The following is a 13,950-nucleotide window of genomic DNA, read 5'->3' on the forward strand; positions in this document are numbered from 1 at the left end:
AGTCCAGGGATCTAATGTGCAGCTATTATCTACTCAAAGATTTGGCATGAGCAGTAATGAATAGGTCACAGATGGTTTTTAAAAATGAAAAGCAACAATGTTAAGACGACCCTCATGTAATGTTCTTTTGTGAGCAAGATGATGCAGTTTAAACTGAGTCCTACAGTATCTGGCACTTTTACGGATAAATGACTTTGCTTTGTAGAATGAGGTAAAAACTACTACTCAATGGAGAAGTGCAGGAAAATGAGCGCTTAATTAAATTTTAGTGGTAGCAATTCTGTGGTTAGCTTTCAACAGAGGTAGTTCAACATAGCTTTACTGAGTGACTGAAACAGAAGAGAAAAAAAAGAATGAACTGATTTATTAAAAAAATGTCACTGCCCTAACTAGACCCCTGAGAGCTGGTAGCTCACCCAAGTCTTTCCTTGCTCTCTTCTGGTGTCAGCTGGTCAAAGGTTTTTGCTTCTTCAGCACCCAAGAAGGCATCATGGTCATAATCAAAACTCTGAGCATCATTGTGAACCTTGTCACTGAGCTGAGGCTCATGGTGTACGCGGTCCTTCTTTTCCGTGGGCTTGCTCAAGGCAAAGGCTGTGCACAGGGACAGGCACATAAGAAAATGTCGCAGGTCCATGATAATCAGATCTGAAAAAAAGAAAGGTAGTTTATTCAACAGGCAATATGCTTATTAAATAAGAAATTAAAAGCTCGCATCCAAATTATTACCTTGATATTATCCCAAATATTATTACTTAATCCACAAAATAAGTATGGTAGAATACCAGGCATTCCAGTTTTACTCTGAGAAATCTTGACCGTTTCCCTTAATCTGATTGTAGGCTGACAAGGAATTATAGTTAAAACATCAACCTCGTCTCCCTTTAAAAATACTACAAAGTAGAATGTGAGTCCTTTCGCTCAGGTTCATAAGATTTAAAAGTGAAAGATCAATAATTAAATCCAGACCAACTGACTCCAAATATTTTACTTTTTGTACTGTACCAGTGGTCTGGTCTTCAAACCTGGCTGGTCATTGGAATCACCTAGGAAGCTTTATAAAACAAGTGTCCCCTAATGAATTAGAATTTCTGAGGTTGAATCCAAGCATTTGTAGTTTTAAATGGTTCCCAGGTGATTTTGATGATCATCAGATTGGGAACCAATGAAATACTTGGGCCGTTTCCCTACCTATGGCACCAAGTCATCTCCTATGTCCAGGCAGAACCTCAAGTCACCTTCAAAGATCGAACCACTGGAGTTCCCGTTGTGGCTCACTGGTTAACGAATCCGACTAGGAACCATGAGGTTTCGCATTCGATCCCTGGCCTTGCTCAGTGGGTTAAGAATCCGGCGTTGCCGTGAGCTGTGGTTGTAGGTCAAAGACGTGGCTCGGATCCTGCGTTGCTGCGTCTCTGGCGTAGGCCGGCGGCTACAGCTCCGATTTGACCCCTAGCCTGGGAACCTCCATGTGCCACAAGTGCGGCCCTAGGTAAGGCAAAAAGACAAAAACAAACAAACAAACAAACCAAACAAAACAAAAAATCGAACCACTGAGATGGATAACAATTGCCTTATTCTGTATGCTTGCATTTCCCAAACACCCAGGTATAAGAAGCACCTGGAGTACTGTTCAAAGTATAAATTCCCCGGCCCTACTCCATACCTTCAGAAACCCTGCACGCACAGGCGATTCCAAAGAACAAGCACAAAACTGGAACACTTTCTTGAAAACAGTGACCAAAAATTGCAGAGAAGCTGAAGGATAGCCATTTAGCACTTTTCTTTTTTGGGCGCACCCACGGCATATAGAAGTTCCCAGGCCAGGGATCAAATCCAAGGTGCAGCTGAGACCCATGCTACAGCTGCAACCACACCAGATCCTTAACCCCTGCACAGCCCCAGAGACAACACTTGATCCTTAACCCAGTGCGCCACAGCTGCAACTCTCTCTTTAGCACTTCTGACAGATAACCCACAGGACTGTACAGAGAGGTTAAGGTTTTAGAGAAAAACTGTAAAATTAAAAATCAAGGGGGAAAGACTTTCCCAGGTTTTCACATTTTAACTAATCCTTTATCAGTAGAACATAGATTCTGAATGCTCTCCTTGTGGTGAGAATAAGCTTTAATAATTTTACATTATCATTTACTCATTTCCTTTTATGACCACTGGCTCCCTTACTGGATGGGGAGGTGGTTTACTGGGCATGAGGCTTGCTGTAGGTTGAGCTGCATCCCCCTAAAAGATATGCTAAAGTCCTAATCCCTGGTATCTATAAATGTGATCTTATTTGTAAATAAAATCTTTGCAGATGTCATCAAGTAGCATGGGCTCTAATTCAATGAACTGATTTCCTTATAAAAGCAAGGAAATTTGGACACAGACACACAGAGTAGAGAATGCCACATGATGAAAGAGGCAAAGACTGCAGAGATCATCTATAAGCCAAAGAATGTCGATGATTGCTGGCAAGCACCAGAAGCTAGGAAGAGGCAAGGAAGGATACTTCCCTAGAGCCTTCAGAAAGAACAGGGACTACTGACATTTGAATTCTGACTGCTAGCCTCTAGAACTGTGAAAGAATAGATCTCTGTCCTTTCAAGCCATCTGTTTATGGTTATCTGTTACAGGAGCTAGGTTATCTGTTACTAGGAAACTAATACAAGGCTACAGCACAGAGGGGAAATGCATCACATGAAAATTAAATGCATCACTCTCGCCTAACCTGTAGATTAAAACAGCCACAGGCTTCACACCTTCCCCAGGATGTCATCAGTGGAACTATCTAGTCTAAGGCTCTTATTTTACATACCATTTTTTTAAATTATAAAAATTCTTCAGCATAGCTTCTAAGTCAGTGATTCTCAATCCAGATTGCCTAGATGCATCCTGGGAGTTTTTAATAAATGACCACTGAACCCCATCCCTAACCACAAATAAGATTCAAAAGGCAGCCAGGTTGAGAATCACTATTCTAAGCAAACCCTCAAATAGCTGTAGTAGTATCTTAAGAAATGTGCCCTGAAAGTATATGTAATATAAAGAAACTGCATGTATCCGATCCTGCCTCAAAGTTTTGGGAATTAGAACAAAGAGAGTGATTGTGTCAAGTGATGAAGAAATCAAATATGCCAATAAATTAACCATATTTCAAAGTATCCATCATCTTGTAACCCCCAAATGTAACTAAAAAGTTACACTGTATTTGCTTGCATTTAATAAACGAAAAAATGCTCTAGCACAGCTAATGGTGAGCATGTTATATAGATTTCTTCTAAGTGGAAGGAAAGCAAGTAGTGGATCATGTTGAATCTTAACAGAACTTAGCTGATGATACAAAGGCACAACCCGAGGCCTTCATGAACAACTTTTAGGCTATAAAAGGGCATAAAAGGGCACTATATGTGACTGACGAGAAAACAGCTAAGTGGTGAGGTCCTGAAACGGCAGCGTAGGATACATCAATAGAGAGTAAGAAAATATTCTATAGTAAATAGGACTGTGCCAATTAGACAAACAGAAATGTTAGCAAAGGAGATAGTGGGAGGCAGTCACTCCCCACATGCCTCAAAACAACAACAAAAAATGGTAATTTTGCTGGAGTTCCCGCTGTGGCACAATGGGATTGGTGGAATCTTGGGAGTGCTGAGACACAGATTCCATCTCCGGCTGGCACAGTGGGTCAAGGATCCCACGTGGCCACAGCTGTGGCTTAGGTGGCAACAGTGGCTCAGATCTGATTCCCTGACCCAGAAACTCCACATGCCCTCAGGGCAGCCAAAAAAGGAAAAAAAAAAAAAAGGTAATTTTGCTGGACAATTGTTAAGACTAAAGAAAACCCACCAGAGGAAACAACATGACAGCAATCCAGTAACACCTATAGAAAGTTCTCCTGTGGTGCAATGGGTTAAGGTTCAGCATTGTTACTGAAGTGGCTTGGGTTCTAGCTGTGGAGTGGGTTTAATCCCAGGTCTGGGAATTTCATGCTGTGGGTGCAGCAAAAAAAAAAAAAAAAAAAAAAAAAAAGGGAGTTCCTGTCGTGGTGCAGTGGTTAACGAATCCCGACTAAGAACCATGAGGTTTCAGGTTCGATCCCTGGCCTTGCTCAGTGGGTTAAAGGATCCAGCGTTGCCGTGAGCTGTGGTGTAGGTCGCAGATGCGGCTCGGATCCTGCATTGCTGTGGCTCTGGTGTAGGCCGGTGGCTACGGTTCCAATTCGACCCCTAGCCTGGGAACCTCCATATGCCGCAGGAGCGGCCCTAGAAAAGGCAAAAAAAAAAAGTGTTGCTGTGTGGCTCAGCTGTAATAAACCCTATTAGTAGGATCCATGAGGATGAGGGTTTGACCCCTGGCCTTGCTCAGTGGGTTAGGGGCCAGGCATTGCCCAGAGCTGTTGTGTAGGTTGAAGACACAGCTCAGATCCGGTGTTGCTGTGGCTCTGGTGTAGGCCAGCAGCTGCAGCTATGATTCAACTCCTAGCCTGGGAACTTCCACATGCCATGAGTGCAGCCCTAAAAAGACAAAACTAAAGTCCAAAAAACCAAAGAGAAAGGGGGAAGAAGGTGGTACTTTTCTTTTTTTGGGCCATGCCCGCAGCACGAAGAAGTTCCTGGGCCTGGGTTCAAACTCATGCCACAGCACCAACCCAAGCCACTGCAGTGACAACACCAAATTCTTAACCCACTGTGCCACATGAGAACTCCAGGTGGTACTTTTCTTAAGCTGCTCATCAATGTTCAAACTTGGCTATGCTTCTGAAAGTTTATCAGTGTTCTGTTTCATGATCTCACATCAAAATACCCAAATTTGTAAACAAAGATGCTTTGATACAGATGGTCAATGATGACAGTTTATAATGATTAAAAAAATGGGGAATGAACTAAACCAAAGAAGTGGTAAATACCTATTAAATCCATATTGTGGAATACTACACAGAGTCTGCAAAGAATGAAGTGGATCTATTCGCACTGAAACTGAGACGGTACCAAGATATATTAAGTGAACAAAAACAACAAAGCCGTAAAACAATGTCAAGATCTTATTTACATAAAAAGCAAAATCAAACAACCCCCCTGGGTTGTTTATATTTTTATAAAATATATATGCACAAAAATGATATAGAAGGATAAACACCTATTTATAAACAGTAATAACATCTAGGCTGAAGGGAAAAGAGATGGGAGTTGGGTGGTGAGGCTGGTGTGGAGTGAACTTTAATACTGTTTACTGCTGTGCTCCTTTCTGTAAATGAGCACACACTCATGTGTATCTTTTTGTCTGTATTACTTTTTAAACAATACTACAAAAATTATTTTCAATACTAGGTAGCAAAGCAAACATTTTTAAGTCATTTCCCAGATTGAAAAAAAGAGACCAAAGGAAAAACATATTTATTCTTAAGACACAAATCCTTTTTTTTTTTCTTTTTAGGGCTGCACCCATGGCATATTCCCAGTCTAGGAATCTAATAGATACAGCTGCCGGCCTACACCACAGCCACAGCCATGCCAGATCTGAGCTGAGTATTTGACCTACACCACAGCTCATGGCAACGCTGGATCTTTAACCCACTGAGCAAGGCAGGGCTCAAACCTGCAACCTCATGGTTACTAGTCCGATTCGTTTCCACTATACCACAATGGGAACTCCCACAAATCCTATTTTTAAAGTAAAACAATAACATCCAGCCTACCCTTCAATAACTGAACCAATCAATCAGGTCAGTGGAAGAGCAAAGAGAAAGACTTAATGGCTCTCTTAAACATCAGAGTGAGGGTGATTTTAACTTAGGGCAAAATGAAAATTCCTTTTTTTAGGGCTGCAACCGCAGCATATGGAGGTTCCCAGGCTAGGGGTTGATTCGAAGCTACAGCCGCCAGCCTACACTACAGCCACAGCCACATGGGATCTGAGCCTTGTCTGCAACCGACACAGCTCATAGCAATCAATGCCAGACCCTTAACCCACTGAGCAAAGCCAGGGACTGAACCTGCATCCTCATGGATACTAGTCAGATTCATTTTCCGCTGAGCCACAATGACTCCTGAAAATTCCATTTCAAACTACAAAGACAAATAAAATTCTTTAGAGATAAGGAATGAGTTTTATGTTGTCATTTTGTGTTATATCTAAATAATACCTGTTCAAGGCTTACAGAATCAAAAAAACATGAGTCACCGCAACAGATAATCTTCCTGATGCCTACTAACAATGGGACTTTAGGAAAATTTTATAAAGGACTAATTATATCCCCAGAATAATACACTAACAACTCTTGCATAACTCCCCAACAACTTTTGCGAACCTCATATATTATAATATGAATAAATGCCCACTAACACTATTAGGGCCTGGGAAGGATACTATATAAAGTTTTGATACTATGTAACATACAGAAATGTAGCAAATTGATTCACTGCCATTTAGAGGGAAAACTATATTTAAGTTTGAAGCTTAACATGTGGACACAATGATAGAAGAATTTCAGAGCAAAAGCCAAGTGATCCACTTCTATCATTTATCCATCTCTTTCTTTCCCCTTCCCAATTAAATCTTCAATCCTGTCCCTCTACAGCTTCCTCCATTCTGTCAATCAATACTTCTCTGGTCTTCACAGTCCAAAATCAATGTTTCTCAGACTACCATTCCTTCAAGCGTGCTCTTCCCTTTCCCTCACCCACCGTCTCTAGGAACGGCTGTCTCTGCTTCCTCACCACCTACTGTCACCCTGAAATCTAGGTTTCTACCTACCACCGATGAAACTGCCTAAAAGGCTCATTAAGGACCACCTGCTGGACAAAGCAATGGTCCTGCCTTCATCTCTCTGCACTGGGGAAAGAACAAATCTGCACTTTATGCCCACATACATCAACTCCTATTAGAAGCTTTAACAAAAGGCCTCTTGTTTTATGAACACAGATACTAAAAGAAGAGACTACCAAGTTTATCTAAATTCACATACAGACAAAAATGTCCAAGTAGAAACAAAGGATATCTCCCAAGAAAGAGAATATACAGTGTGGGGAAATGTGAAAAGTATAAAACAACTTCTTACACAAGGCATCTGAAGAACTACATTACATTAGTACAGTTATTTCTGAAGCATCTTTCTGTTTTCAAGTAAACTGAAACCAAACGATAGAAAGGGAAATGACCCTTCTCTTTCTCCATCATGAGAGCCACACATCAATGGACAAAAGAACATTAGGAAAACATGATATAGTATTTAAATGAAAGACTTGGTTGTATGAGTTTTTGGCACATGATCTAGGTGAGCCTGGCCAGATGTTCTGTCGGTTTTATTTTCCCTTTCAAGAATCAGCTCTTGGAGTTCCTTTGCGGCAAAGCGGACATGAATCTGACTAGGAACCATGAGGTTTCGGGTTCGATCCCTGGCCTCCCTCAGTAGGTTAAGGATCCAGTGTTGCCATGAGCTGTGGTGCAGGTTGCAGACGTGGTCCAGTCCTGCGTTGCTGTGGCTGTGGTGTAGGCCAGCAGCTGTAGCTCTGATGTGACTCCTAGCCCGGGAATCTCTATATGCCACAGGTGCAGCCCTAAAAAAGCAAAAAAAAAAAAAAAAAAAAAAGAAAGAAAGAAAAAAGAAGGAGATCTTGTCGTGGCTCAGTGGTTAACGAATCCGACTAGGAACCATGAGGTTTCGAGTTCAATCCCTGGTCTTGCTCAGTGGGTTAAGGATCCGGTGTTGCCATGAGCTGTGGTGTAGGTTGCAGATGCAGCTTGGATCCCGAGTTGCGGTGGCCCTGGCGCAGGCTTGGCATCTACAGCTCTGATTAGACCCCTAGCCTGGGAACCTCCATATGCCACGGGTGCGGCACTAGAAAAGGCAAAAAAAGAAAAAGAACAAAGAAAAGAATCAGGTCTTGGTTTTACTGATTTTTTCCTGTTTTTTTTTTTTTTTTTTTTTTTTTTTTTTTTTTTTAAATTCACATATTTATTTCTTTTCTTTTTAGGGCTGCACCTGTGGCAAATGGAAATTCCCAGGCTATGGGTCGAAGAGGAGCTACAGCCGCTGGCCACACTGGATCTGATGAGCATCTGCAACTTACACCACAGCTTGCGGCAACGATGGATCCTTAACCCACTAAGCAGATCCTTAACTTTCCTTAACCCACAGATTGAGGCCAGGGATTGAGCCCACAGCCTCACAGACACTATGTTGGTTTCTTAATCAGATGAACCACAACAGGAACTCCTCCGTTTTTTTAAATCTCTATTTTATTTATTTCCTTTTTGAACTTCATTATTTCCTTCTTCCTGCTGACTGTAGGTCTTGTTCTTCTTTTTCTAATTCTTATAGGTAATAGGTTAGGTTGTTCAAGATTTCTTTTTTCTATTTTTTTTGAGGAAGGCCCATAGCACCATGGACTTACCATGTTATCTAAAGGTAAATCAATGGTTGTAAAAAAAAATCCATTTCTCCAACTCCTATTTTTCAAGTGACCTATAAGTTTATCTGAAACTCTGTCCTGTCCTCATAAAGGTTAACATTTAATATTTTTTTCTTTAAAAACAAGCAGAAAACTGGACCCACACTGTGCAGGACAGTAGCTACTAGCCACACATGGCTACAAAGCACTTGAAACAAGGCTAGCATGAATCAAGATGTGATGTGTTATACCTTATATCAAAAGAAGGGTATTTTGTACGTATTGGATTAAACAAATTATTAAAATTAATTTCACATGTTTTAAATATTCACCTGTAAATTTAAAATCACATATATGGATTGTATTATATTTCTATCAGATTACACCATGTTAGAGGCACAAACTAAAGGGCTAGAACAGAAAAGGTATCATACTTTTGCAGCCTATCACCAATAATGGTCTGCAAAACTATTCTTATGAATTATTCCAAAAAAATATATACATACACATTACTGGGTCACTTTGTTGTACAGTAGAAATTGAGAGAACACGGTAAATCAACGATAATAGAAAAACAAAAATCTTAAAAAAAAAATGAACTGTTCCAGAAGATCTGAGAAAAAGTTCATAGCATAAACTTGAATTCCTTTCAATAACAATGATAAGCTTTATGAATCAGTTTATTTATTTATTTATTTATTTATTTTTGCTTTTTAGGGCTGCACATGTGGCATATGGAAGTTCCCAGGCTAGGGGTCAAATCAGAGCTGCAGGCATATGGCCACAGCAACTCCAAATCCGAGCCGCATCTGCAACCTACACCATAGCTCCTGGCAATGCCAGACCTTTAACCCACCAAGACCAGGGCTCGAACCCACATCCTCATGGATCCTAGTCGGGCTTATTATTACCGAGCCATGATAGGAACTCCCCAGTTTATTTTATCCACTCAAAAATTTCCTTCGAATTCCCTGGTGGCCCAGCAGGTTAAGGATCCAGCATTGTCCCTGCTGAGGTGTGAGTTCCATTCCTGGCCTGGGAACTTTGGTATGCCATGAGTGTGGCCAAAAAATAAAAAATAATTACAATAATTTTTTAAAAGCTTTGTGGAGTTCCGCTTTGGCGCAAGAGGACTGGTAGTGTCTCTGCAGCGCCAGGACGCAGGTTCAATCCCCAGCCCCACACAGTGGGTTAAAGGATCCAACATTGTCACAGCTGTGACATAGGTTGCAGCTGTGGCTTGGATCTGATCCCTGGCCTGTGGGCTGGCCAAAGTGAAAAAAAAAAAAAAAAACAACTACTTTCTATTAGTTGCATAAACACTAATCAGTTTACTTAAAAAATTTTTTTCTCGAAAGCTCTAAATTCTTGCCATTTTTCCCTTCCTTCCTGTTTTTTTTTTTTTTTTTTTTCTTCTAAAATCCACTGGTCACAAACACTTAAAAGTAAGTTGTTTCAGGAAAATTTGGATGTTTGGATTAAATTCAACTCCTGAAGAACATTAACACTGAGTGACCCCATAGTTATTCTGGTTGACCAAAGACCCATTGCTCAATGTTAACAGTGGGAGAAATGGGTGTGGTAGTAAAATTCCAGTTCTCTGAGTTGGAAATTCACGGGGGAAAAAAAAAAGGCATTCCTCTATTTCAGCTGGGGACTGAAGACAAAAGCCTGACAGCAATTTCACTATACTAAGACTCAGGTTATAAAATCTAGGAATTAAAGCTATCTGGTTACTGATCTGACATTCCTCACTTACAGACCTCAGTACAAATACCATGAATGGATTATCACATTAAAGTAATGTCACCCTTCATGATTTGATAAGACATGATACTGACACACCATTTATTCAATGTTTCTCTGGTGATGGAACAAATTTACATTAGTTTATTAATATAATCATTCTAATTAGGAAGTGCCCTTGTGGTGCATTGGGTTAAGGATCTGGCATTGCTGCAGCTGTGACGCAGGCTGCAATCGAGGTATGAGTTTGATTCCTTGCCCTAGGAACTTCCACATGACATAGGCGTGGCCAAAAAAAAAAAAAAAAAAAAAGCCAATTCTAAAATTCTAGTTATTAGTTAAAAAAAAAAAAAAAAAAAAAAATTCCTCTTTTTCAGGGCCTCACCCCCGACATATGGAGGTTCCCAGGCTAGGGGTTGAAATGGAGCTATAGGTGCCTCCAAACACCCACAGCCACAGCAGATCTGAGCTGCATCTGCAACCTACACCACAGCTCACAGCAACACTGGATCCTTAACCCACTGAGCGAGGCCAGGGATCAAACCTGCGTCCTCATGGATACTAGTCAGATTCGTTTCCCCTGAGCCACAACAGGAACTCCCCCCCCAACCCAAATCTAATCAAATTAGTTGTGTTAAGTGAAAACATACATTTATAAAGCTGTGGCTGCTGAGTACCTAAGTGCAAAGTTTGGCTGTGGAAGAAAAGCTCTAAAATGACAAACTATTACTCAGGTTTCATCAGCTCTACAATCAAATCAACCCAGTACAAACTTAAAACTTTTCTCGCTACAGAGTAAAACAATTTCCTTAAGAAAAAAGTTCTAGAAATTCTAGGAGAATGAAAATTTCCTTTTGGCTGATGAAACTTCAATACCTAATTCACTGCCATAGGAATGCTACATAAAATGTAGTGACAAAAGTTTTGGTTTCTAGTTGTAATTTTGCTGTGCATGTGACACACATTCAAATTCTTGGGAATTTGGTAGTTATTTTAGCTCAACCTTCCTTTAGTGCCAAATGTAAGTAAATAATTTAAAACTCCTAGATGAGGGAGTTCTCACTGTGGCTCAGTGGGTTTAAGAACCCGACTAGTATCCATGAGGATGTGGGTTCAATCCCCGGCCTTGCTTTTGGGTTAAGGATCTGGCACTGCTGCAAGCTGCACCACAGAGCAGATGCAGCTCATATCTGGCATTGCTGTGGCCTTGGTGCAGGCCAGCAGCTGCAGCTCCAATTTGACCCCTAGCCTGGGAACCTCCATATGCCCTGGGTGCAGCCCTAAAAAGACTTACAAAAAAAGGAAGAAGAAAAAGAAAATCCTAGATGAAGAGACCTATCTCCTATGATCTCTCCAGCTGGAAGTGATCTGTACACATTCCTCTAAACTTTTGTAAAATTTGTACCACTCCACAATAATGATCATAGGCTACCTTAAGCTGTCTCCTTAGCTTCCTTCCCTACAGATGTACATTTTTGGAAGGCAGAGATCTCAGCTCATATAAATTAATACATCTCTATAGCCCCTAACAAAGTGTCTTGCACTATTTATATACTAATACATTTTACTGGATTAGTTGGGCGGTACTTGGCGGCAACAGAGTTCCTGCCAGCCGCCACTGCTCCCCAACCCCCAATTCCTCTTACCGGATCTAGCCATCAGTCAGCAATAAGAAAAATGTTACTTCAGCTGTTTTAACTCTAATACATAAGTTACAACATCGACAATATCCTTCTTTAAGAGATCCTCTTTAACTATCTATGAGAGAGAGGATCTAGGACCTTATAGCCTAGTGAGCATCTCCAATGGGCTATCCCTGGGTACACCTCTGTGCTTCCAATACCCCTGGCACAAACGTGTGTGCCATGCACACAGAAAATGTGTGTTAAAATCAACTGATCCCCAGGACTGGTGCGATGTATATAAAATGCCATAAGTATCTTTTGACACTGGATGAATAAAAAGCAAATGATTATATTAACAGTGATGATTAGGAGTTGATTTCAAAGCTGTATCTGAGTACTATCCACTCAAGCATACTCAATTCTTCTTTGCTCATGTTTCTTCTAGTTGTGATTCTCAAAAGAATCCTATTGGAGATCTTTGAATCACTGTAAATCTCAAGATTAGGCCTAGGCAAACTCATCCTCTCCCCACACAAATAAAATTTACAGGTTTCCTCTGGACCCTCATTTGTACTATATCATATAAATTCTTCACTGACGACCATCGTTTGGTACTTGGTTAACTAAATTTACTCAATGAGGTCAAACATGCATTTGTCTTGTATCAAGTTCCATTCTACAGCAAAAAGTAATTTATCAAAAAATCCCACCATTCCCTACCTCTTAGCTACACAAAAAGAAGCAACCTTATTCCTGATTCATTAACGTTGACTTTATGGTTCAGGCCAGAAAATAAATGCAATTGAATTCCCAAAGACACTATTCTGGGACTTTCTTTATACACTTAGGACTTCAGACTAAAGGCCCTAAAGTTTTAGCAGGAGAGCCAGGGAGCTTTTCGCCTTGATGGAAAAGCAGTGTTTGGAGCTGCAAATCACACAACTCCTAATCAGGGCAGCTGTAGGGAATTTAAGTTTATTTATAAACACAGCATGCCAAAAACCAGATCTAGGGTCTGGGGTTAGAAGCAACAAAACAAAGTAAAAATACAATTCCTTAATGAAACTTTTAAATATTTCTGTCGCTGACTGAAGCATGTAGCCAAACCTGAAAGCTTGAAATATTCATCTTTTCTTTAAAACTGTAGAGGTTTAAGAAAAAAAAAAAATCAAGAAGTGTCTTCATGCTTTCTTTCCCCCCTGTTTCTACACCCTCAAAGTCCGCGAACATTCTTGGCAGATGCACGGTCCTCTCGGGATGTGGCCTTGGGGCGGGGCTGGCGGACACAAGCAGACCAGTGCGTGGGAAGCGGCAGGGAGGTGTAACAAAAACGCTATGTGACTGCTCTCCGACCTTCAGGAGGCAAACAAAAATGACCCTTTAGGACGAGGAACTCAGTGACAAGCGGGGCGCAGGGCCAGCGGACGGGGCAAGTAAAGCACAAAACTGTGCCCCACAGGACGCAAAGCCAGGAGCCGTCGTTCATCAAAGACCCAGGCCCCTTCCCAGAGGAAGCGGTAAGGCGAGCGGCGGCCTCCGACATAGACTGCGCGCCGAGGGCCGGGCAGTGGCCAGCAGGCTTAGGCCCCGAAATCCTGAGCTGGCAGAAACAGGGGCCCTGAGCCAAAGAGGCCCTGCCGCGCCGGGAGCGAGATCCAGAGCACAAAAAGAAAGCGAAAAAAGAGGAGTCAGCGGCCGAGGGGCAGTGCACTGCGGTACTTACCTCTAGTCCTAGCGCCCACAGCCCGGGATGCCGCAGCCACCGCTCACCCACCGGCTCAGCTCTACCGCGCAAGCACCGCCCAACCGGAAGCGGCTCCTCGCCCCGCCCCTAGCCTCCTCGCCGGCAGCCTCCGGACCAATCACCGACAAACTCGCCACTGACGCACAGCTCCCCCGGACAGCCATTGGTCCCACGGTCACGTAGTCGGGATTGGCTGCAAAGCGCCACGTCCTCGCGAGCGCGCCGAGTTGCGTGGACAGGATTCCCGCCCAACTCTTTTCCCAGCCCTGCGGGGTTGGCGGGATCTTGCCCAGTTACTACCGGTGGCGTGTGGGCGCGGCTGTCTGGCCGCCACGTCCCGATTCGCAGCGCGTGACTCGGCCTCCATAGGCCTTCTTAGATTACCCTACTAATTATCTTCGTGACCACGAGAACCTGTGGCCGAATTAATCCGACTCTATCAGTT

The 13,950-nt window shown here is 42.1% G+C and overlaps 1 protein-coding gene and 1 long non-coding RNA gene across 4 annotated transcripts in view; one reads left to right on the forward strand and one right to left on the reverse strand.

Annotated features, from left to right (window-relative positions):
• LOC146394959 (uncharacterized) overlaps nucleotides 1-13,331 on the forward strand; it is a 60,094-nt gene extending 46,763 nt beyond the window's left edge. The window contains exons 2-4 of the long non-coding RNA XR_014833968.1: nucleotides 5,794-5,850; nucleotides 7,549-9,130; nucleotides 11,443-13,331. This is a non-coding gene — a long non-coding RNA (uncharacterized LOC146394959). The remainder of the gene's footprint in view (nucleotides 1-5,793; nucleotides 5,851-7,548; nucleotides 9,131-11,442) is intronic.
• The window catches only part of CALU (calumenin), a 34,193-nt gene extending 20,624 nt beyond the window's left edge, over nucleotides 1-13,569 (reverse strand). For all 3 annotated transcript variants that reach the window (XM_003134705.7, XM_003484023.5, XM_085005547.1), the window contains exons 1-2: nucleotides 13,485-13,569; nucleotides 417-648 (exon numbers count right to left, since the gene is read on the reverse strand). In XM_003134705.7, coding sequence (XP_003134753.1) covers nucleotides 417-637 — 221 coding nt within the window. In that variant the 5' untranslated portion in view covers nucleotides 638-648; nucleotides 13,485-13,569. The remainder of the gene's footprint in view (nucleotides 1-416; nucleotides 649-13,484) is intronic.
• Nucleotides 13,570-13,950: the final 381 nt, after the last annotated feature.

The sequence above is a fragment of the Sus scrofa genome, chromosome 18, assembly GCF_054392235.1.
Source record: "Sus scrofa isolate SSC_HxYL_T2T_F1_AM1 chromosome 18, Sscrofa_HxYL_maternal_Yorkshire_Landrace_v2.0, whole genome shotgun sequence".
Taxonomy (NCBI): domain Eukaryota; kingdom Metazoa; phylum Chordata; class Mammalia; order Artiodactyla; family Suidae; genus Sus; species Sus scrofa.